Consider the following 26,690-nt stretch of genomic DNA (forward strand, 5'->3'; position numbering starts at 1 on the left):
TGTTTAGTCTTGTAATTACAACTATGTTGAAAGATCATTTAAATATCATATTAATTATTTTGACTTATTTGTATTTTTTATTTTCTTTAATATATTTAAAAATAAAATGATTTTAGTTTTGATCTTATACTCGTTAAAATAATTTGATTTAATTTAGAATTAAATTTATAATATACAATATAATATGTCCTTTGAATTTCGATGAATTTCAAAGGTTGTGGTGTATCTTTCACTTATAAAGTCAATTTAAAAAATAAGAAAGAGTCTAATTAAAATAATTTGGCTTTTTAAAAAATTATTAAAAAACCATTTTTTATAAATAAAAAATCTTGTTTATTTAAAATATTACCAAACTAAAAATAATAATTTAATTATTAAAATTTTAAAACAAAACTTGTTCCATTTCCTATTTCAATTGTTGCAACCAAACATAGAATATGCATATTTCGACACCTCTTCCAGGTCAACCAAATAGGTCCAAATGATATTCTAGAACTTATTTTAAGAATGCACGAATGCCAGAAGAGAGCTTATTCCAGCATAGATGAATGTTGCATTCAGCAATTCTTGCATTCAAATGGGCCCAAAGGGAAGAAGAAGTAACTTCCAAAGGGGCAGTAGTGATGGAGGGTTGTGACCCTTTTGAAGAGTGATAACTGTGGCTGGGGGTGAACATTTTTTTTTTCATAGAAAGAATGCAAAAGGATTACAAGATAGTAAAAAGGGGCCGAACATTGAGAACGGTAGACATGGTGAAGAGGTGTAACCCTACCTTACAAAAGATATAAAAGGGGAAGAAGGATGAATGGGGAAGAGTAGAGGTTATAAAGTATCCTTGATATTCTTCACAAGGAAGAGATGAGAAAACAGATAAATCTTTCATATTACTGGCCAGCATTGTGTGGCAGCAAATTATGTGGTAAAGAATCAATGAGTATAGTATTGATATGCAAAATGTTAGAGTCGAATTCTATTAATAAACCCTTATATGGTCTAACAGATTGACATATATCATATATGTCTTTTAATAACCAAGTTATTGGTTCGAATCCAAATGCGGATGCAGGTACAAGAACCAAGTTTGTGGATACACAATTTTTTTGGGGCGGTTATGGATGTGTTTAGGTATGTTTATATATATATACAAAATAAAAATAAAAATGGAAGGATTATACATAATTAAATTATTTGATAGTATGTTACTTCTTATTAGTGACCAATGCCAAATGCCAAAGATAAATATTAGATGCCAATTTATAGTTCACAAATATTCAAATAAGCCATATAATGTTTGTCTATTCATGATTCCAAAGTAAATTAGAAAATCATTACACTTACAAAATGTAGTTCATGATTGATCAATCATCATAAGGATTTAAAAAAAATCATCTATTGGATTTCCATCTTTAGCTACCGCAAATTCACAATCATTTGAACCTAGGGTGGTTCCACTCGCACTAGATGCGCCATGTGTAGGGTTGTAATCATCATCATCACATGTTGTTGTGATTCTAGTAAGATCCTCAATGGTTGCATCCAAGTTGACACATTCATGGGCTACATCTCAAAGCTTTTCTACCCCATCATTGTAGTATTCCTCCCTATGTGGCAGAAGACTCAAGTTGGAATGAATATAAATCAAGTCTTTACCTTTTTGAACCCAATTGATTATGCTTCATTGAGTGGATAAAGGAGTATCTACTCAAATTTTGTTCAACAACATAAGAACTTGCAACTTGGATAGTTTTCACAAAATTTAAAATAAATGGGCAAAGTAAATTAAAGAAAGTACTAAATTTGTAGAATACAAGTGGTTAAAAACAACTTACATGTGAGAGGAACTTGATTGTAACAGGTTGGATGTATCCAAATTTTTGACCATGGATGTACCGCCATGTGATAGCTTCCATGTCATATTGGTCATTAATAGCTGTTGGAATACGACTTCTTCCTGAAGCAATCATGTCAAATTCTTCCCAATTTCTTTCTTTACTTCATCTTGGAAGAGTCTAGTAAATGCTCGCTTGTATCCATTAGAAATTTCATCTCAATATGGTTCTTATCTTCTTGGCATAGAAAGTATGTTCTTTCAATTAACACCTTAGAGATAGGGCATACTCAAGGAGGTGTAAAGGGGTGGTCATCTTTCCCAATGATGATGAATGATTGATTCCATCTTGTTGCATAAGATTTCACATTCTACATGCTCATCCTCATGTTTTTGTATTGCCAATTTTACTTTCTCTACCATTGTGTCCATGTCATCATAGACATCCCCTAGACATGGTGCATCTGTACCAACAAATCAAAGCATAGTCATGATAGGTTCAATGAATTGCAACCCATCTTCTAAATGAGCTTGCAAATTGTCATCCAAGACCAATGACTTGACCTTTTGTGCCCTCTCTGATTGTGAAGCCTTCCATTCACACCATTGGTTACAAATAACCATTTGACCCAATGCCTTTCTTTCCTTGAAAAGGCGTCTCATAACAATAGTATGAGATGCAAATTGGGTCTTAAAAATGTAAGTTAATAGCAATATTAATATGTAAATAACACGCTAAAAAGTAATAAATATAAGAAAATTTATAAACAAATTGTTAAATGAAACTGACATAATTAAATTAAATGCAGTATTTACCTTCAACAACTCCAATCTCGAAAAAGATCTCAGTATTGATTGTGAAGTTTGGTGTTTTTTCACAAACATCTGGGTCTCCTCTCACTCTGTATATTTGTTTCATCCGCTCTATTTGAGTGCCAAGTTATCACATCACTAAGTTGAGGGAGTGTACCGTGCATGATCTTCAAAAAATGTGCTCAATCGGTCCTTAACCAAAGCACTTGCACCTCTACAATTTTTGCATTGTTTGTATTTACTTGGAGCACATTCTCACTACTCACTATCTCTATGGACTTAATGAGAACTTTGGAAATGAAATGTGCATCTTTTGCTTCCCCTTCACAATCAACTGCCCTAAAATACATTTCCCCTTTGGGAGACACTGCAATAAGATTAATCAATGGACATTTTCTGGTATCTTTTCACCACTGGAAACAATAGAATACCTGATTCAATCTAGTAATTTCTGATTGCTTGAAAGGAGGTCTCTAAAGCATTCCTCTTTCTTTGCAACAAGATGATGTGTACGTTTTCAAATCCAAGACTTGTGAAACCAGCCGGTGCACTATTGATTGTCGACACCATCGTGCCAATATGGCAATCTCACCAAGTTGAAAGGAAGACCATTGACATAGAGGCAACGTGCAATTTTTTGATCAGCAATATCTATTGTCTCCATTTTAAATGACTTGTACTATGGACCTCTTTTATGGATGGTAATTTGTACTTCATCTTCATCTTCATCTTCATCTTGCACTTTTGGTATTGGCAAGAATGGATGTTTGGTGGTTGCAGCTAAATCAATGGATAAATGCATTTTTTTTTCTGGCTCCACCAGTGTCAGTAGTTTGTTTTGATCTTAGAACCAATCTATCAGCCACTTGTTCTTTTACAAACTTGCTATTTGTGTGAGAGACAACCCCTTCTTATCTGGCCTTTAACACATTCCCATCTCTTTACCAGCAGGGCCCATAAAGTGAAGTTCCACATGAGAATATGAGCTGTTTTTTGGTTTAGTAGTACAATAATTGCATTTCTAAATACATGCCCCACCTCTTGGAACTTGTGAAATCCTCGTGTTATGTCTTGATAAAGGAGATGCGATATCATTTTTGAGATTATTAGTTACTTCCCCAACCACTGAACTTTCACTACCAGCCATTCTTGCAATATGATTTCTTGCTATCATAAGAAATCAAATAAATTTAAATTAGATTTTTTTAAAGAAATACAAGCATACAACTGCAAAAAAAATAAAAAAACATTAGAATAAAGAGCTAAACTTGTTTCTTTGTTTATTTAAAAACCTGGAAAAAACTTGAACGCTTTCATCCAAAACTTGAAAAGATTCATCAAAATCTAAAAGACTCAAGAACAGGGTCAAATATTTACCGTAGACACTTAAATGTCATTTGTGGAAGCTATTTGACACCCTACGAATGATCCTCTTCGAAAGTAATTACTTGCCCTTCGAAATGCCAAAATGGAGACCAAATTAAAGAAGAGAAAAATATCAAACAAAATGATATGCTTCAAGTATTAATGACCTTATTTAGGACCATTTTAGGGTTTTGTGGAAATAATAATAAAAGACTTATTTTAGGCACATGTTTTAAGTGCAATTTTACCTTTTTAAATTTTTAATGAAAAATAGGTGTTGGGTAGATGCACTAGGGTGTGTGTGGATGCTCACAGGAAGTTCAATTTCGCCCTGACCCATAGGGAGAAATCATGCTCCTTGTGAAGTGCATTGTGCTCTCTGGGAGCATCCACACACACCATGCATTAGTATGCGCATCCAAATGCATTAGAATTTGAAGGTAGGGGTGGGGTATTTGCATCCCCCCCACCCCACACACACATACATACATAGCCTATTCCTTAGTTATTGGCTAATACTATTAAGAGGATAGGTTGGTTTTGTTAGGGAGAAATGGAGTACAACCTCACAATGTAGGAGGGAAGTCTCAAGATGGGGTAAGGAGATATATCATGAAACTTGGAGGGTCCAAGATAAGTATGAATACGTGTTCCGTAAACCTTGAGAGACCCTACTTGTATATTGGTGTCGACATGCTCTAAGGACATGTAGATCCCCATTCTTCTTAAGGTCATTGATTAGGAATTAAGGCAATTAGGGATTGAGTATGTATTATGACTCGGTAATTGTTTCTTAATTTAATCTGATTTAAACATGTAGTGATGTATGTTAATCATTGGGAATTGGCAACCTCTTACTAGGGAACATTACAAATTGGCATTTCCAGGCACTATCCAAACCCTAATTTTAGAGTTAATCAAGGAAAGTTCTGGTTGGGGAAATTACAAATGGAATCATAGCTTTGATGCTATTGTCTTATGGGGTAAAGATGAATCAACAAATCATCCTAAATATTAAGAAGGAATCTAACAACGCATGTATTGTTTGTATGCTTTGTGTCTTTATACATGCATGTGCAAACTTTGTATGTTCAAGTGTATGCTCCATTTGTGGTTCTACTTTTGGTTGATCTAGAATAATTGAATAACTAGAGTGAACCCATAGATATGAACTTATTGGCAAGTGTTGGTTCATGCAAATCAATTTTAATGGCATTACAAAGACGGCCTTGATCCTTTTCACTAAAAGATGAGAGGAAACTCATCATAAAATTGTAGATCTTGCAAATTCTCAATGCAGGCTAATATCAGAGTTGCATAGTAGAAGCTACCCACTTCAAAACTTTTGTATAAAATTTGGCATTGCTTGATGGCAAATAATTTTGGGGAATGGTGGACTGTGATATTCCCTTTCTAAAATAGAATTTGATAATAAATAATAATATTAAAATAATATAATTAATATTAAAATTAAAATATACAAGAATTAAATAAAAAATTAATTAGGTTTAATGAGTGGTCATGAAATGAAAAGATGCGACTCCCCCAAACATGAGATATAAAAGGGAGAATAGAATTTCATTTGACATTGGGAGAAGGAGAAAAAATGAAAGAAGGGAAATGGGATTAAGGAAGGAATAATGGAAGAAGATTGTAATGGGAAGAATTGATGAAGGGTTGTGAGTCTTTCAAATGGCATGAAGGGTTGTCAATCTCTTGGAAGGTTGTAATAATGAAAGGTTGCGACTCTTCCATCATGAAGATATGAACAAGAGAGAAAGCCATTTGTTGAAGGCTTGGAAGAAGGGATCATCATGATGAAGGTAATCTTAGTAAGTTTTGTTCTTAGATATAAGACAATTCTGATTTGCATAAAAAGGAGCATAGGAATTAAGGAAGGATTAATGAAAGAAGGAAGTAACTTCCAAAGGGGCAGCAATGATGGACGATTGTGACCCTTTCAAAGGGTGGCAATTGTAAAGGGTGTGCCCATTGGAAAGGGCACACACGGTGAAGAGGTGTGACCTTCCTCACAAGAAATATAAAGGGGGAAGAAGAATCAATGGGGAGGATTTAGGTTATTAAATATATTTAATACTCTTCACTAGGAAGAGATGAAAAAATAAATGAATCATACACATTGCTGGAAAGCATTGTGTGGTCTAATATATACATATATCATATATGTTTGTTAATAACGAAATCAGAATTGTATATCAGTCAATTTGTGTTATACATACATACATACATAGCCTATTCCTTAATCACTCACTAATACTGTTAAGAGGATGTGTCCGTTTTGTGAGGGGGAGTAAAATATCACAATGTAGGAGGAAAGTCTCAAGATGGGTAAGGACTATGAAACCTTTAGGGAGAAGTCCTGAGATAGGTATGAATTTGTGTTTTGTAAATCTTGAGGGAGCCTACTTGTAGATTGGTGTCGAAGTGCCCTGAGGACTAGTAAATCATCATGCTTCCTAATGTTATTGATTAGAAGAGAAGTAAGGCAATTAGGGCTATAGTATTCAGCAATTATTTCTTAATACAATCCTTGTTAAATGTTTAGTGGTGTATGTTAACAATTGGGAATTGACAACCTCTTAAGAGGGAATGTTACAAATTGGCATTTCCAAGTGCAATTTAAACCCTAGTTGGAAATTTCAGGCTAAATCAAGTGAAGTCCCCGTTGGGGACATTACAAGTATACCCCAATTAGCTCACATTACAAAATACTTGATGTAGTTGGTTAGAGAAAAATAATATTTATTGATTTGAAAGTAGAATGAAATTACTTCCATATCTTCTAGTCTTCAATGAATAAAAGATCTTTTCCACAAGTTTTGAATTCAAGATGTTTTTAAATTTCTTGGATCTGAGCTTATTCAAATCCTTTTGAGAAAGTTGTGAAACCATTGAAAGCAAATAAGTCATAAAAATTTCCCAAAATGAACTTCAAAAGTCATTTGAAGACATTGGTTTCTTGTTGGTGTATATCATATTTAGTAGTTTAAATCTCTCAATTTGCATATTATTATATTTAGATCTGAAATCTTTGTTTTTATGTTCAACACTTAATAATCATTGAAAAGTTCACCAAAGTAATCTTTTTTTTCTGAGGAGACATCGTTCTATTGTCACATATTGTCTCTTTGTACCCATAGAACTCTCCTTTCTATTATCTATTTGTCTTATTATTATTGGGTATCTAGACAAAGCCTTAATTTGTGATTGGTTAATAAACGTTATGTGTCATTATGCTTATAAGTTGATGCTTTACTACTCCAATTTGAGGTCCTGGTGCATTTTGTTATATGATACAAAAGTGTCTATTGTTAATTATGTGGAATAATATATAAGTGGTGAATATTAGAATATCTTTAGTATCCTACATTCTTGCTATATTTAGCTTGTTATTCTAGAACCTTAGTTAATGGTCATTTAGGCTTTATATTTTAAAGTTTCATGGTATTAGAGTGGGGGCCGATTTGGGTATGACTCCCTTATACAAGGGTCTTAATAGTTTTTTTTTCCTCAAAAAAATCTATTGCCTTTTAATAATGTTTTCCTCAAAATTATCTGTATTGTATTCTTTGATCTAGGTTTGTTTGGTTTTGATTGATTTTTCACCTCAAAAATTGTGTTTGATTTTGGTCGCTTTTTCTCCTTGAAAATCATATATAGTTTTTGTAGTTTGCAAAGTTTGCATGGGATTTTCTACAAGGGTGTTGATACATAGTAGCTTTGGTCAGATATTAGAATGATAGATTGTTGTGTGAAAGGGGGTCAGTGGTGGATCTTAGGTGTTCACGATCATTTTTGGTCGGCTGGTCTCGATTATAAAGCAAAATAATGGGTTTGCAATGTTTTGAGCAATTTTTCCCCAACGGCGAATTGATTCAAAATTCAGTTGGGGCCTATTGTTTTTGTTGTAAGGAGTCATTATATGCTTGTGATTCACCAAGGACTTGTATTGTCAAACTTGGTCAATGACCATCCAAATTGTTTTGTGAAATGGGGTCAGGTGTGGATCTTTGGTGTTCATGATCATTTTTGGTCGGTTGGCCTCAATTGTAAAGCAAAATAATGGGTTTGCATTGTTTTGAGCAATTTTGCCCTAATGGCTAATTGATTCAAAAATCAGTTGGAGCCTGTTGTTTTGGTTGTAAGGAGTCATTATAAGACCAAATTAGTTGAAAGCAATGTATTGATGAAGATTTTGGGAGATTTGAATTGAGCATTGCATTGGATTGTTTTGATTTCCAATGTTTTTGAAGTTGCCTAATTGAGTCTTGATTGGTAGGACAAATCATTTGACATGGTCAAGTAGCCTTGTGACTGTAATCACTTAACAATGGTCATCTAGACTATTAGCCCCCTTCTCAGCATTTTGGCTAAATTAATTTAATCGTTTATCTAGACCAAATTGCTAATAATCAATTTATTTGATTATAACCTATAGTTTGACTATGCTATCCTAAGTTCATTATTTGATTAAAAGAACATGTCCCCTTTTAATTAAATAAAACACCCCATTCTTCTAACCCACTTAAAGTGCACACATAAAGTCCTTTTTCTATTTTACAATTAAAAGAAAAGGCTTTGTGACTTTTGTCTTATATGACAAGTCAACTTATATTCTATTGGTTGACTTGTGTGTGCACATGGATCACTCCTCTTTTCAAATTCCACCGTTGATCATCCGCCATCTTCATCTTGATCTCTACCGTCCATACATCTTTAAAAGGGAGAGAGCTTTCCCCCTCAATCCATCCTCATTTTGAATATTGTTATGCTGCAGGTTTTCTAACAGGTTTCTTTGGAGCTTTGTGGAGAACTTCTATTTCTTGTCTACATTCTCTCATACCATAGCATTTTAGCTTAGATTCATGTTGCATGTTAGTTTAGCTTCTATTTTGCAATAATCTATCTCACATAGCTTAATATTTGTATTGTAACACTCTCGTACATGTTTTAGCATAGCTCCACTTTGCATCTCATTCTAGCTTAATTTTCATTTGCATTGCATCTTTGAGGAACTCTTTGGGACATTTGCATTCTTGCATCTTGTCTTTGGAACCTCCCATTGCATGGTTTACTAGCAAGAAGAGTATCTCTAAGGCTCATTTGAGAGCCTTCTTATTTTTGAAATACACTCTCTTGCACTCCGTGGATAGGGAGCTCTAAGCCGGCATCCAAGCATTCCGAACTCATGGAATCGTTTGGATAGAAGGGTTTAGAGTGTGACACTTTCGAGTGTACATTTTTGGCGCCCACCGTGTACACTCGAAAGTGTCACACTCTAAACCATTCTATTCAAACGATTCCATGAGTTTGGAATGCTTGGATGCCGGCTTAGAGCTCCCTATCCACGGAGTGCAAGAGAGTGTGTTTCAAGTTCAAGGGCTCTCAGCCGAGCCTTAGGAATACTCTTCTTGCTAGTAAACCATGCAATGGGAGGTTCCAAAGACAAGATGCAAGAGTGCAAATGTCCCAAGGAGTTCCTCAAGGATGCAATGCAACTAAAGATTAAGCTAGAATGAATATGAAAAGTGTAGCTATTCTAAGCATGGATGAGAGTGTTACAATCCAAATATTAAGCTATGTGAGATAGATTATTGCAAAATAGAAGCTAAACTAACATGCAACATGAATCTAAGCTAAAATGCTATGGTATGAGAGAATGTAGACAAGAAATAGAAGTTCTCCACAAAGCTCCAAAGAAACCTATTAGAAAACCTGCAGCATAACAATATTCAAAATGAGGATGGATTGAGGGGGAAAGCTCTCTCCCTTTTAAAGATGTATGGACGGTGGAGATCAAGATGAAGATGGTGGATGATCAATGGTGGAATTTGAAAAGAGGAGTGATCCATGTGCACACACAAGTCAACCAATAGAATATAAGTTGACTTGTCATATAAGACAAAAGTCACAAAGCCTTTTCTTTTAATTGCAAAATAGAAAAAGGACTTTATGTGTGCACTTTAAGTGGGTTAGAAGAATGGGGTCTTTTATTTAATTAAAAGGGGACATGTTCTTTTAATCAAATAATGAACTTAGGATAGCATAGTAAAACTATAGGTTATAATCAAATAAATTGATTATTAGCAATTTGGTCTAGGTAAATGATTAAATTAATTTAGCCAAAATGCTGAGAAGGGGGCTAATAGTCTAGATGACCATTTTTAGGTGATTACAATGACGACCTTTCATTTGTAGTTGATTTGAGTCAATTTGGTTAAGAAATGAGGGAGATCCGTTAGTTTGGGTAAAAACACCCTACAAACCCTAGGGTCTCTGAGACAAATGTCCTTTACCCAACATTCCACTGTTGGATTTGACCAATTCTCTGTGGAATGTTAAGTTTACATGTGTACCATAAATTGCAAGTGGTTATAGACCGGTCCATTCAATCCCTAAATTTTATGGCGATGCCCTAGGCTTGCCATTGGGTATGTGTCAAGCTAGGCAAGGTGGAAAAGCAAGTGCAAAAGAGTCAAATCAAAGTGTGGATGTGTCCAAATGATGGATTTGACATCTCTAGTCATAGGCAGAGATAAGGTAATAAGCCAATTGATTTGAAGAGTTGAATGGTGAAGGGATCCATTGAAACCCAAGTAGACTAGCCTTAAAAGACTAATTTGGGCACTATTGTGTTGATCAGGTTAAAGTTCAAACCCAAGTCTGAAATTGAGATATTTCTTGTAAAAGCCAAAAGGGTATCCATAATTGGTTTCAAATTGGACCCTTGTTCGAGAAGTTTGTGAATTGAAAGCCAAAAAGTTAAGTCGGAGGGCTAATTGCTACTAGGTCTCCTAGTAGGTCTATAGGGCCAGTCTTTGAACTGGGTAACCTATGTTGGTTCCAAGGGGTTAGAATGGGTTATCTAGGATGTTAAAAGCATGGGGCACATTCACACAAGTCTCTTTGCACATTTTGGTGTTAAAAAATCCTAATATGCTAGGGGTAGATTACAAGGAAGGCCTTTGGGTGAAGTATGATGTGAGAAGTCGTATCTCACAAAGGTGTTGGATTGCTCAGAAGGGTTGGTTGCAAGGGTGAGCCAAGGGCAAGTTCTAAGGAAGGTTGTGCCTCTAGACAAGGCTAGAAGAGTGGGCCATTGGATGGTGCCAAGTTAGAAAAAGCCAAGAGTGTAACCTAAAGGACTTTGAAGTAACTTGGACACTCTTACATTAAGGCTTCGCAAATTTGGGAGGGTTAGCATAGACTCATCTTGGTTGCAGAGTACGTGACAGGATCTTGTCTCTTGTTGCAAACCATTCTAAAAAAGGGGACAACCTTCTTTGTTTTTTCGCTACTCTTGGTCATCAACATTATGTAGATCTAGGGAGGGTCTCAGTGGTAGCAAAATGTTTTGAAGGGTTTATGACCACAAGGCATCTATAGTCTTCTAGGGTATTTGATAGAATAACTATTAAGGGAGGGTATTAGAATATTTTTGGGATCATGCGTTCTTGTTATTAGCTCGTTATTCTAGAAGCTTAGTTAATGGTCATTTAAGCTTTATTTTTTGGAAGTTCAAGTTAATTAATAGTACTAAAAATAAGGGTCGAATTTCTTTTTGATAGTGGCGTGGGCCCTAAGTTGTGGTTTTGTTCTTTCTTTTCATAATTAATGGGTCCCCCTCTATAATTACTATATGTTCACACTAACACATTCTCTCTTGAGATACTTTTTTTTTTGAAAAAATCTTCCAATACATAGAAACTGTGGGGTTAAACAAAGAAAGGCAAGGTGTTTCACTTTATTAATACAAAAGTTTCTACCATGTGCAATAATATTTAAGTGGCTAATTAGTACTAAAAATAGGGTTCTAATTAATTTTTGGTACTGGCATGGGCCTTGGGTTGTGGTCTCTCTCTCTCTATTAAACGAAGAAAGGCAAGGTGTTTTACTTTATTAGTACAAAAGTTTCTACCATGTGCGATAATATTTAAGTGGCTAATTAGTACTAAAAATAGGGTTCTAATTACTTTTTGGTATTGGCATGGGCTTTAGGTTGTGGTTTTACTCTCTCTCTCTCTCTCTCTCTCTCTCTCACAACACACACACATACACGCACACACATAACGAAGAAAGGCAAGGTGTTTCACTTTATTAATACAAAAAATTCTACCATGTGCGATAATATTTAAGTGGCTAATTAGTACTAAAAATAGGGTTCTAATTACTTTTTGGTATTGGCATGGGCCTTAGGTTGTGGTTTTGCTCTCTCTCTCTCTCTAGGCTCCCCCTCTATAATTCTTATATTTTTACATCAACACATTCCCTCCTGAGATTCTTTTTTTTTCAGGAAATTGATTTTTACAATATATTGGTACTGTGGACTTTAAATGGATGAAAGGCATGATTGGTTGCATTAGTATCTAGGTCACTGGCTTGCTCTGGGAAGCCTTTGGATCTGGGTCATGTTCAAACCCAGTTCAGGGATTCCTTGTGCAGCTGTCCAAGGTCCTACAAAATCTGGGATGGATCTGGCTATAAAGAGATGGATCTTTAAAATTTGATTGTAACTTCAAATTGTTCTTTCCTTTTTTTCCTGACTGTTATATTTATTCTTGAGAATGATAACAACTGTAGCAAAGGGGTGGCGATTGCTTTGTTTTCTGTAATCACGGACACCAATAAATTCTGGATTTTCATTTGTAATAGCATCCCTTATCATGGAAATCAATTTTTCTTCTACTTATTACTAACCATGAAGACATGAAGCCACATATTCCAATGAAACTTCAATACTTTTCCGGCAGTGAAGGCAAAATCTCATTGATCGAAGGTGAGCCCCTTAATGCTTTCCCTGTTGATTTCACGGAAAACTTAAAGTATGCAAACTTTATTAATCCCTGCATATTTTGCAGATTATTATGATAGATAAATACTAATAATCCACATCTTTAAGGCTGGTTAATATTTAAGCATATCCATAATTTAGTCTAAAGTCACAAGGTCCAAATTTAAATTCAAGTTTGGTGATTATGAATCCCAGATGAAATTTGCAAAGGGTAAAAATGTGAAAAAAAATTCAACATTAACTTTGCCTCAAATAAATTTATTTAATGTTTAAAATTTAAATATTATTATATTACAATCTAGCTACAAAATTGTCAAATTGTTTTAACATTGCTAAATAATTTAACTAAATAACTCATTGTTATTTTAAAATAAAACAATAGTATATTAATTATCATAACATTCGGATGAAGTTCAGCAAGGGCAAAAATTTACCAAAATTTAAATTTCATGGAGGAAGTTCGACTAGTGCTGCAAATTAGATTTTAGTTATGTTGTTTATAAAATATCTGGCTTATTAGCTTGTGAAGAAGTCAGATGTCAGTATTTAGATATTCTTAGAATCTCTAACTTCTTTAATCTATAAGATTATTGTATCTTGTGTTAGAATGTGATGTGAGTCTCAGTTTGCATGCTGCTAATTTTAGGAGCCCATTTTTGTCATTAACTTTGAAGAACTCAACTATTTGTAGATTGGACACAGAAAATGTGTTCATGCCAAGCTAGGGAGGCTGCATCTCTCTAAGAATCAGGCTCTCCCTCCTTGCTGCATGCTAGATTTTCCTTAACCGTACTGCCCTATATAGGATTTTAAACTTTTAATCCACTCCCTGTCACCCAAGATATTCATGCACAAACAATAAATACCATTCTTTGTAAAGATAAAATTGTTAGTATTTATCTACATTGCTAGAATGGTAAGTGATGTTGAAATAGTAAGCTAAATTAAGTTAGGGGTCAAACTGTGGGAAGTAATGAGAAGAATAGCTTTATACGGCCATATTTCTAATGCAATAATCAATCTGGATTCTGACCAATCCAGCAAGAATCAGATACTATCTTTGTTTGTAAATTAATGGTATAGTTCAATGTGTTATCTGTGTACTCACTGTTTCAGTAATCGTATCGGAGTCTTGTCATGTTTTTCTCCTGTCGAGCAGTTATTAATATGAAAAGGGCGAGAGATCGTTTTCTGACATGTCATCGTTGATTGCAATGTTTAGAAAGATTTGTGGGACAAGTTTATTTGCTTTGGAAGTTTTGGGGGTCTACATTTCCTTTTGCTGAAAATTGATCATGTTTGAAGTGTTGCTATATATCTTCTAGCCCAAGAAAAAACTTGTCTCTTGGTTTGTAGCCATCATTGCCAGAAGTATCAGGCATGATTTGTGAAGCAATATGTTTTCAGGCTGGTATGCATAGTGTTTGTGTCCTATGATGATTTTGCTTTTCATTTGAAGGCCACAGGAAAAGTTTTGTTGAAAAGATCGTATCATGTGTAGTGGTTGAGTGCTGGAAGGGAAACAGCATGGTCATATACATTCCTTGTTTTTCTTATTGTTGTAACTGGCTGTGTATGTGCCAAGCTTAAAATCCACAATATTAGGGTGCTATAATAAATGGCAAAATTAAGGCGTGCTTTAGATTGATGATTGAACAATTGTTTATTAATAAGCAAACACTACAATAAGAAATGATAATGAGATGTATTTCGTTCCGCTGAACTGCTTGCTTCAATTAAAGAATACAAGGCCTTGGAAATTATATAGGATACTGTCTCCTTGAATCTATGTTTATTTTGCATTTAAGGAAATGATGTGCCATGCTGTTTCTCTCTTGTGCCATCTGCAGCTATGAATGCGGGATGATTTTGCTGCATGCAAGTTTGAATGGAGGAATTTTAAAAAAAAATGTTTTCATTGTGGACACCATGGGTGTGTGGTTGGGCCTGCAAGTAGCTGGTAGTCTGTGGCTACTCTCAATGCAGTTGTGGTTTATGTTGACATGATTGGTTTGGTTTTTAGCCATGTTTGTGTGTTGGTGTTTAAAGGTGATAAAAAAATATCGTTTCATGTTCATTGCCAATGATTTGTCATAATTGAAAAGTAAATTTTTTAATTAAGAATAGCTTCTTTGACAGGTCACTTTTTCAAAATTTGTCGTTGAAACTACTGGTAAATTCATTTTAAGGGTGTGTTATTGGATGATAGTGTCACCCGTTCTGTTTTTGAACATGACAATATGTAGGTTTGTGCTCTTGGGGCATTTTGAAACTTGTATTGCGCTAATTAGTTTTAGAGGGACTCTAATGCTACACTAAGCAAATAAGCTCGAAGGTTGGTTAAAGAGGAGACGAACGGGATAGGAGGCTGGAGGCTTATCCCACCCTGGGTTAGCATCCTGCTCACAAATGGTGCACCACTTCGGAGGCATTGGATCTTCATTTAATGTCCCCTTATGGATTAAGTAGGAGCTTGGTAGTTCTAGGCAGTTTTTGTGCTCTTTGAGGAGAGATGATATCTCATTATTGGGTTTATTTCTACTTCATATTTGAGGGTGGATTTGTTCTCGTTAGGCACCATAGGAAGCATTGGTACTTTTTGAGGAGGGTGTTTTCTTTAGAGGAGAGATGATTTCTCATTGTGCATTTAGGAGTTTGTTTTCACAGAGGATGGATTTGTCCTTTTGAGGATTTGTTCTTGTGTTGTACATGAGATTTGGGATGGTTAGGGCATCCACTAATTGATGAGCACAAGCTTATATTGAGAGGGGATGACAAGTGAATTTGTGTAAGACAGTCTTTTGAACTTTTTAACCACAATATTGTCATTTGCCCATATCAACAATTATGAACTCAAGAACATAATATTTATGTTTAAAGCCTTTCCGGAGATATCCATGAAAAAATATTGCTTATATAAAACTTCTCTTACAAACAACAACCTATTGGAGACACCAATCCCCACTATTGAGCACCATCTCAGTAAGAAACACCTCTCTCTAATATTTGTGGGCACCAAATTGGAGACATCAATGCACACAACTGAGCACCAACCCAGCAAGGGACATCAATTTCTTTGAATTAAATAAGTATTTTAAGATCATAACATTAATTCAATGAATGTCATTCATATAAACTTCCTTCACAAAACTTTGCTTTCCCACAAATTATTATTCTTCTCCTCAACACACTGCTTGTGTTTGAATGATATATCCTTCCTATTTTCTTATCCCCAAAATCTCTTGATGTATATATGCTATATCTATTTATTTTGGACAATCTTCTTTCCACAATTCTCTCTTTTTTATATTTCCATATCCTAGTGAAGTGATACACCTCTTTGAATAGAGATCTTCGTTCAAAAAGACATGACCTTTTGTTCAGAAGCTGATCTCTGAAATTCTCTTATCCTTGATTTCTGCTTTTTGTAAACCAATGCCAAACCTTCTAATCTCTACTTGATTGCTGCCTTACGAAGTGTAATTGCTGCCCATACTTAATGGCTGCTCTACAAGCATCATTGTCCATTAGTAAAGGTTATCATGCATTTCTAGAAGTTAATTACTTCTCATTATTTTTTACAGTGAAACACTTCCTCCTTATCATCATTTGCTAATTACTCAATCTTTACAAAATAACTTGGTTACTGTATATGAAAAACATTTGTCTAGGTCAGTCCATAATAAACATTGATTCAAATTCAATTTCTATTTTAATCCTCTCATAGGTCAGCTTTCTCTGGGAAGGTTGCAACTCCTCAAGGGGTTGAACTCAAAATCTTCATTTCAACCACCCACATTGGTATGCAGTCGGCTATAATAAGATTGTTTTTCTTTTTAATTTCAGCTTCAAACAATTACATAAATCTAGTTAATTCCATCACTTTAAATTGCATAAGGTAGTTGGCCATGATAAGTTAGTTCTTGGATAAAGCAATCAGTGACCTTTTGGCCCTCAATCTGCTTCAGCGCTTCATCTTGTCACAGTGATGACATCTTCTTGGACTTTTGCTTTGATATCAATGACAATAACACTAATATATTTGGTTAAATTTGTCCTGGCTGGTTGGGACAGTCTGGTGAGCTGCATATGTCTTTTTTATTGGGTGTTGATTCGGGCAGCTGTTTCTAGTCCAATGCTAGTGTTTCTATGTTTGTTTGGAGTGATGGAATAAGGGGGGTATGTTGGCAATATTACATTTTTGCTTTCAGTTTGTATAATTAGTAGGCAATAAATAAATGTTAATATTACGTCAAATTGTTAAAATAATAAGTGATACTAGGTTAGTTAATAAGTTAAGTTGCTGGTCAATCAAGTGTGGAAAGTTACTTTCCTGTAAGGAGCTTGTAGGTGGTTATGTAAATGGGAAGAATGGCTTTAAACTGCTATAATGAAAATGCAAAATCAATCGGACCAGTCCTTAAAGAATAAGAGCCTATGTTTTTGTGCAATAATGGCATAGTTCGATTTGTTATCTGTGTACTGGCCATTTCCATATCCAGGAATTGCAGATACATTAGCCCAGCTGCTTTCAACTCTTTTTTTTCTTTCCTCAAATTAGTTCTCAATTTTTCTTTTGTAGTTATTGGGACCATTTGGTAGAGTATATTTTTTGCATATAGAAGCCATGCTGCAGCGTTCTAATTTTTTGTGCATTCTTCTATAGTCATGAACTTGTTGGTGGATTAATTGGTATGTGTGAGGTGACTGGTTTGATGAATCACTGTACAAAGACACTACATCATAGCAGCCATGCTGTAACAGACTAGTTCTGTGTGTTCTATAGTTACGAACGTGGTGTCGTATCAATTCATGTGAGAGGTGAGAATGGTCTGATCAATACTGCACGTAGTCCAATTGTTTTGCATAGCATCCATGCTGTAACTCTCACATTCTTCTATAGTAATGAACTTCTGTTGTATCGGTTGATATGTGAGGTGACTGTCTGATGAATTACTGCATAGACACAGTCCATTTTCTTTCTTGGGTAATTTATATGTCCACGTGGGGTTTTTATTTTACATTATCTTATTATTTATTCTAATTTCCAGTAATTTTTATTTCAACCTGTTTGTAATTGAATTTCAGTTGTCTCTTTCCTATGGTGGTGTTGGAGCTCGAGGTACACTTGATGACAGATATGCTCTATGTTCTGCAAAATGTCAGGTATTGCTATTTAGTTTTTTCTAGTTCCATGATGAATGATGATAAAAAAAATTAGCTGCTGTTACACAACCAGAAAACTTGAATTTGCTAATTGGTTTTGCTTAAGAGTATCTTGCTTTCTATCAGGCACTTGCAAAACTTCTTCCTGTATTGCATCGCGAGGGTCATCGTGCACTGATTTTCAGTCAGTGGACTTCAATGCTTGATATTCTAGAGTGGGCACTGGACACAATTGGCATGACCTATAGACGATTAGATGGGAGGTATACCTGAACAAAGCACTATACTGAGAAAGCTATAGTACATTTGTTCCTTTGTTAAATAAATCTTCTGGTGTAGAAATTTCAAACCGTGTTTTTACATTATACATCTCTGAAAGGCATCTGAAAAATGACTGTTTGCCAGCACCCAAGTCACAGAACGGCAAACCATTGTCGACACTTTCAACAACGATCCTACAATATTTGCATGTTTACTTTCCACCAGAGCAGGAGGCCAAGGTTTGAACCTTATTGGGGCAGATACAGTGATCATTCATGACATGGATTTCAATCCCCAGATGGATCGTCAGGCTGAAGACCGTTGCCATCGTATAGGACAGACGAAGGCTGTTACTGTCTACAGGTGAAGCTGAGTTGACACAATTCAATATTACGTATTGCAAAGAAACTATTAGGTTTAGGACTGGCTTATATATTGAGAAACATCTTTGTGAAATGCATCAATGATTTCCACTAAATTTCTTGAATGCTAAATAACATTATTTTGACATACTTTCTAAGCTATGCACAATAAGTTTTGCATACCAACTTATGATGGGATTTACTAATGATCTGTATTTACAGGCTTGTGACTAAGGGAACAGTTGATGAGAACATTTATGAAATAGCAAAACGTAAGCTGGTTTTGGATGCAGCAGTTCTTGAATCAGGAGAGGAAATTACTAATGAGACTGACAGTGATGCACGGACCATGGGAGAGATTTTGGCCGCTATCCTTGCATCTGCTTCGAGTTAAACAGTTGATAGGAATGATCTCTTTCAGTGGAAATGGCACGTCTTAAAATCATGTTACAGAATGAGAGAGTCAGTTAAATTTGGGCTTGTATATGAATACGGAACTTAACATACCGGTGTCCAGATCCCATCAGTAAGTAAAGCAGATGAGGTTTGGAGCTTCTGCAATGTGGAATTGTTTAACTGACGATAATTCCTATGATTCTTAAAGCCTGCCATGTTAGATAATGGATTTCAGAGACTGGAACCCATTTCCAAGTTCAAATACAATGCTTATAAAAGCATTTGTTGAATGCAAGCTCTGGGTACATGGTGCCACCTCATATATGGCATGTATCTCTGTGGACATTATATAATTTACTGGCGAATATGATTACAAAGAAGTGGAAATTATCTACAAGTAAATTTCATTTTAGTAAAAATCAGAAATTATTTACTTATAAATTGGATGAATTTCATTAGACCTTCCTCAAGTCCCCGGGAATCATAGGTTTACTGTTCTGAAAATTTTGGGACATGGAAGCTCTTTATTATAATGGTGCAGATTGTGCAAAATTTATTCTTAAATTTTTCATTCTTTGACAATCTTTAGATTACCAATCTTATGGCATGCAGGTTATTATACCTTTTGAAAGTGAGCTGCATTGTCTATCAGTCTTTTATATTTATTCATATGGGTGCAAGCTCAAAGCTGTGTCGTATTTGGAGTGTCAAAACCATTTGAAGCACGCAATTGCAATTCATGCAGGCTTCCTTATCACCTTCAAAGGTGTTTGTGTTTTGCATGCCAATTTTTCTGTCGGTGACATAATGTACATTGTGATCACATCACGATTGCAATCAAGTAGTTGCAAATATAGAAGATGCAAAACCCTTCATCTGCTCTTACTCATGATTAAGATTAATCAATAATAATTATCAGACATTAATATCAGGAGTTTATTAGCTAATCCTCTGGTGCTATGTTTCGAGGTTTGAGTTCCTGACACACAATAATGATAATTGGATATATTCATATGGCATAATGTTGACAACATTGTAGGAATGCCAAACTAGTTAACATTGAATAGAAGCTAGCCATACAGTCATAATGGAAGAAACGATCTGAGGCTATGCCAATAAAAGAAGAGTGATCACAGGGTCAACATGCAGTTCAGATATATGCCATGCTTATTTTTTACATGAAAATTCTATTGCAAGTAGAGCAGGTGCTAATGTGGAAGGAAGACTCTGATATGTTAAGGGGAAAAATGAGATCTTGTAGCAAGGAATATTCCTTGCTAGAAGATTCTTATAAAATTCAGAAAGCAGGAACACATAGGAAGCTGATGAGAATGTAACATGTGGAACTCCGAACAAGAGTGTCAAAGAATGCCTCAACGCGAGTAGGATGAAAACTGCAGGAATCCATCTCACTTGCCAAACATGAATGTGAAAACCTAGAATATGCGTTCGCAAGATAAGAAATTTATTAATGTCGGGTCCATGGGGCTTCCAGACACAAAAACAAAAGGCCGGCCCATAGCAGGGATACAAAACCGTGCCTGAAGAGAAACAGAACAAGAAGAAGCAAACAAGCATCAGCAAAAACAAGAAGGCGGGTGTCAACAGAAAACCCCTGAAACCCCACTAAAAAAACAGAGCAGCAAAGGAAAACACCAAGACAGAAGGGTAAGCTGAAGAGCTGGCAGTGCACATGGAAAGCCTCCGAGACTTCCTGGACGAGGAAGGAAGCTGCTGCTGGAAAGACTCAAGAAGGGCCATCTGTTGGAATCATCAGGTCAGAGAGAATCTAGTGGTGAAGAGGAGGTTGGGAAGCTTATCTTTGCACATAACATTTTTGAGCTGAAATTGAGAGAAAATCCTAGAAATATAGTTTCAAGAAATTCGCCGAGAAAAATATGCAGAGCCCCTTGTTTCTGTATAATGAAATATATCCTCTGAACATATGGGTCTATAAGGGATGTTATCAGTCTTTATAGTAATCATGAAAATAAAGGCCAACAATATTAACCACTCAGAACAGTGCATTGAGTAACCATATAAATATTGAATGAGCTAAAATTGGAAGTGTGAGCATGTCATAAATACAAGACCGTGAGAACTTGTTTTGATGCCAAATTTAGCAGTTTCTAATCAAAGCTACTTTGATAGGAGTGATTTACACTGCATGTTTCAGCTTGGGAACTAAATGTTGTAATCAAGAATCCTCTTAACTAGTAACAAACACACAGAAAGAGGAAATTGTAACAGAAAAAAATTTCTTTCAGAATTCAGTTTAGAATGGACTTTAAAATATTTGCAGGTACAAACATTCAAATGTCATTTTTTTTTCCATTGTGGATGCAGGGCTGATGAACTTCTAATCGTATTTATATTTGCACAGAATTAGTTTTCTAAAAACAATTAAGCATAATATGATATATTATCAACTCAGGAATCCGAACTAAACATTATAATGGAGGTTTTGAATGGGAGACTCAACACAAGTACCGATATCACCATTGAATTTCTGGGAAATTTGGCTAAATACCATTTATATGGATATGAGGGGGTTTAATACTTTTCAAATGTATTATAAAGAGCAGTGGACCCCTAATTGAGGCTGCTGATGGCCAAATCTTGATAAGAGGTTTCATCATATTTGGGAGGTCGTGTTTCCTTGTTTTAGATGCATAAATGACTGGCTGTTGTATGCTAGAACAGAATTTTCATTATCCATTCCAACTTTAGATTAATCAAGTCATCATCAAGAGAAACTTACAGAAGGATGAATGGCAGAATGCATGATGTGATGAAACGAAAATATGTTCAATTTTGTTTTTTCATGTACGTAAATAGGATTGAACGTCATGGCAAATTTTTAGATTTCAGGGCCAATTTGTGTACTTTGTAAAGTCACTAGATAATGCATATCAGAGGAATAATCAAGGATAAATTTTTTGAAACTTTACAAGATCTTTGGTTTGATTGGTTTAAGGAAGCTGAATATGACAGATTGGCATGCATCTGGAGTATGACTTATTTATAGCTGTTAGTGACCTATACATGGACCATGTCTAATTATCAATGAGGTTGATATTATCATCTTGAAGACATGAACAAGAATTAGCTGCTGCTTAAGCGTGTATTCTGTATCATGAAGAACCATGTTATGACAAACATGGAGGATGATTCAAGGCGTAGTAGGAGCAAGTATTTTTGTCCTTCTCATATAGTTTCAGGATCCTACAAGTGGTTACTGTTTAAGGTCCCACTTTTTGTGTGTTGGGAGCTTATAGATGCCACCAGAATATGAAATCACTTGAGAGCGATTTTGGGTATTAATACATTCATGGCATTAGTTTTCCACCAAAATCAGTAAGGGGTTTGCAACAGGTTGGTTGTGATTTTCTAAGTTTTGGAAATCATGGATGTAGTTAGAAATTCAGAAAAACAGAAATAATTAAGGCAGAACAGAACAAACCATATGCTTAACTTTATTGATCAAAATGAGACTTATTTATACAATCATGGAGATATACCACTCTCCTATAAATCTGGAAAGCTGACTGACAAGATGCTACAGAAAAATGACAACTGTGAGTAGGATAGCTTTGCAGCTCAATTTTTTTGCCACATATGCAGCACACACAATGATTCAGTTTTGACTTTTTCCAACACCCCCTTGAATGAATAACTGAATCATTATGGACTGGTACCATATCTGTATACTACAAACTATGAATTAAATGTACTTCTAACATAAAACAAAAACAGGACAATTTTATTGAAGCTATTTTTTGAGAATAGTTCAGACCCCAATAAGAATTCTTCAAGTTGCTCTAAGTTGCTGGTGTAGTCATGCATTTATCATCCGAACTTCTAACGTTATTGGACACCAATTCACACATGTCATAGCACCAAGAGCTAGAGTTTCTTCAATCCTTTAGCACCTCATACTATTGAGCGTCCATCTAGCATCTACTGCATCCTTTCCTATCCTCAAAGTATTGGCTTCTTTAGAACATCACAATTTCTTCATCTTTAATGATGTTATCATCACTATCTTCATCTGGTTCTTCTCTAGGCCCCATCTCCTTGATAGCTTCTTCTCTAAGATGCTCGAGCAACACAATTTTTTATTAAAACATACAACAATTTTTTTAACATGAATATGGCTTTGATACTGAGTTAGAAATTTAAAAAAAACCAGAAATAAAGAAGACAAAACAAAGAAACCATATGCTAATCTTTTATTGATCAAAATGAGACTTATTATACAATCATGCAGACAAAACACCCTCCTATAAATTTGGAAAGCTAATTGACATCAAACCACGGAAAAATGACAACTAATTGTGAGGACAGACCTATTTTTGCCATTCTTAGCAGCTCTTACACTTAGTCACAAATGCAGCACATACAATTATTAGTTTTGATTTTATTCCAACGGTTAGGCCAAATTATGGCTTTGTTTGTTGGTTCTAGATTCTAAATCTTGGAGCTTCCGATGATATAACATGATAACATGATTGTTATCAACTTTGCTTGTATATGTATATATGCATTAGTTCTATGACATGTTATAATTTCTAACCTCATATAGTATAGGAAGTTTTAGATGCTCTACATTATGTTTGATACATTATCTTAAATCTATTTAACCTTTTAATTTAGGTTTTTGTAGTTCAATTTGCTTAAACATATTTGTTTTGTGCACTTCACAACATCACAAGTTAAATGTATTTGCATACTCCAGAATATTCTTAAAATATTATTCAATTTTTAAAAAACGAGCTCATTTTCAATCTAAATGTATGAGAACTTCTAAAAGCTCCATTTTTTTAATGTACGTTCTTTATTCATAATATAACATTCTTGTATGTACGGATTCTTAAAAAATACTCAAATTAAAAAAAAAAGAGGGCATATCATTTTGAGTATATATGCAAATTTGTGGCTTCTAAAAGAGGGCAAGAAGAACATCCGAGAGAAGTGGATACAATGATTGTCCTTTGATTTCTAAAGGGAAAAGAATATTGATTTTTCTTCGTCAAGAGTTGAAAAATAAAGGCAAATGAGCTCGTGACTCAATGCCACTTTGAAACTTTGCCTATGCAAATTTCAATTATGCCCCTTTTGAAAATTTCTTAAGCTTTATAAATAATAGATCCCAACTCTCTCTCGCAATAATTTGCACAAATAGTTTAAACATAAAAAGCTTTGATTTAGAACTTTAGAATTTTGGGCTCATAATTTAATTTATAAATTAGATTTTATACTTGAAAATAGTTTAAAATGATCAAATTGATCTTGTGTTTTACTATCTCATTATATTTGAACAAGAGGCCTTCCATCCACTAATTCAACAACCAAAATTAGGATTTTTTCCCTTCTAATTTTAAACATTAAGAGGTTTCATCTGCATATTATTTAGAAATAATGTGCCCCACAAGGAGTCATGCATAGTTATAAAATACATTTATTAAAATTTTTTCTCCATTTTGATTTTCCTTAATATACTTTCCCCTCTATAGTCAGAAAACCTTTACATTCCATTTGACCTTTATTAAGACTAAATTTTAATTATCATTAAGTGCTTTTAAAAGATCTTGTTGGCATTTTCCATCTTTTAAATATTAATTAGTGAATTTGTGAATTGTTGCTCATCAATCTCTCATGATCCAATGGGAGTAGATAAGCACATGTTTTAATTTTGGATTTTGAAGTTTAGGTGGGTTGGTCATGGTCCTCCTTTCTCAAATATGCTTGTGCTATAGCAATCATAAATTAAGATATTGAAGGATTTCTATTTCTAAACCCTCTCATGTAGCATGCTTATTAGGAAGATCTTTCCATTCAATAAGAAATTCTACATTTGTTTGGCTCCTTAGTTTTTATTTTGAAATTTATATTAACTTTGTGCATTTTAGTTTTTATTTTGAAATTTATATTATCTTTGTGCATTTTATTATCCAACGAGGTTAGCTCTAAAGAATAAATAGTTTGACTTCCTAGTGCCATGTCTAAACAATAGACATGAAATACATAATGAATTTTATTGTTCTCAAATGACTAGTTCATATGCCACATCCTTTTCACTTGATCTTGCAAGGGTAGTAAACCTTGGTTTTAACTTTTTCTTGCTCCACTTTCTTATTAAAAAAGAAATGTTACCTCAGGATAACACGTCAGGCAGGGGTGCAGACTTTTGTGTCAACAAGAACCTTTTTCAATGTTGTAGCCATAAGAATACCATATCTCCTTATTCAAGTGTTATTGTGTTTTGATGTTGACTAACATGTAAATTTTGCCAACTTTGTACACTTTATATTTTTCGTTTGACTAATTCCAAATTTTCTAAGCTTTGCTTGATCATATCTTTTGTCCACAATACTCATCTATTTGGGATTTTCAAATTTACAAAGATAAAGTATTATAACTATATGAGGGTGGCCTCACAAAAGTATGTCCCACTTTTTTGAAAATCCTAATTTTTGCTGACATCACATTTTCTTCAGAAAATATGACGATTGAAACCTTAAAAAGGTCTCATTTAGAGAAGTAAATTGAAAATGGTTGAATAAAAGCCTTTTAGATCAAAATCTCTTTGGTATAATCTATCTTCTCCTCAGCAACACCTATAATCAAGTCTCCTTTGCACCCATAATGTTTTTTCCAAAAAAATTATCTTTCAAAGCTTGAAACAAGGACCAAACAAGATGATCTTTTGAAACAAAAAAGACAGATAATGCTATTAGGAACAAGATTCCTAATGATTATAATTTTAATACATGTTGAGTTCATTATCACTTTCAAATTTTACTTTAATTAAAAATAGGTTGTTTGGCCTCGTCTCTTCGATGCTTAGGAAAAAATTGTAAAGTAGGAAAATAAAATTATAAAAAAACATGTAGGAAAAAGTATGTTACCTTTCTATAAAAAAAATGAAAAAATGAATGAGACCAATTCCATCCTCTATTTGATGTTACAAATCTAACATCAAAAGAATCACATCATAACCATATTTGAAAAAAAAAAGTTTTTTCAAGTGACAATCACTCCTAGAACATGTTTCCTTTTCATACAAACCACTTTTCAAAGGGGAAGGAAAAATGGATACAATTGTTTAAAAAATATATTTATAAACTATATTTAGATTTTCAGAGGTCAAGCTGGGTTTCGTTCAGATTTTCAGACCATTGATCACATTTTGACTTTACGGGCCATCATTGAGGAGGCTTGTGATCGCCTGACGAAAGTTTATTGCTACTTTTTTGACTTTCGCAAAGCCTTCGACTCTGTTCCTCGGGCGACTCTCTTTTAGCATCTTAGGGATATCGAGATCTCAAAGACTCTTCTTACAACTATTATGAGGTTATATGAGTGTGTCGAGGGTAGATTTAGGACTCCATAGGGCTTATTTGATCCTATCCAGAGCACTATCGTGGTGAAATAGGGTTGTCCTCTCTCCCCCACTCTTTCTGGCATTTACATCGATGAGCTTGAGGCATTTCTCCGTGATTGCTCACTCCTTGGCTATGGTTGTTATTTACATTAGACATTGATCTTTATTCTCCTATTAGCTGATGATGTGATTCTCCTAGTATCTTCTCCCGATGGTCTTCAACAACTCCTTGATGGTTTGGCCTCTTTCTGCTACTCATGTGAGCTAGTTGTAAATCTGGGCAAGACTTGGGTTATGGTC

General features: G+C 34.6%; 1 protein-coding gene across 1 annotated transcript in view; it reads left to right on the forward strand.

Annotated features, from left to right (window-relative positions):
* ETL1 (SNF2 domain-containing protein / helicase domain-containing protein) overlaps positions 1–19,634 on the forward strand; it is a 116,268-nt gene extending 96,634 nt beyond the window's left edge. Inside the window, exons 11-14 of the mRNA XM_089811354.1 lie at positions 17,907–17,984; positions 18,111–18,247; positions 18,390–18,608; positions 18,830–19,634. Of these exons, the coding sequence (XP_089667480.1) occupies positions 17,907–17,984; positions 18,111–18,247; positions 18,390–18,608; positions 18,830–19,001 (606 nt within the window). The 3' untranslated portion in view covers positions 19,002–19,634. The remainder of the gene's footprint in view (positions 1–17,906; positions 17,985–18,110; positions 18,248–18,389; positions 18,609–18,829) is intronic.
* Positions 19,635–26,690: the final 7,056 nt, after the last annotated feature.

The sequence above is a fragment of the Cupressus sempervirens genome, chromosome 11 (genome assembly GCF_028749045.1).
Source record: "Cupressus sempervirens isolate cs-2001-9-10 chromosome 11, ASM2874904v1, whole genome shotgun sequence".
NCBI lineage: Eukaryota > Viridiplantae > Streptophyta > Pinopsida > Cupressales > Cupressaceae > Cupressus > Cupressus sempervirens.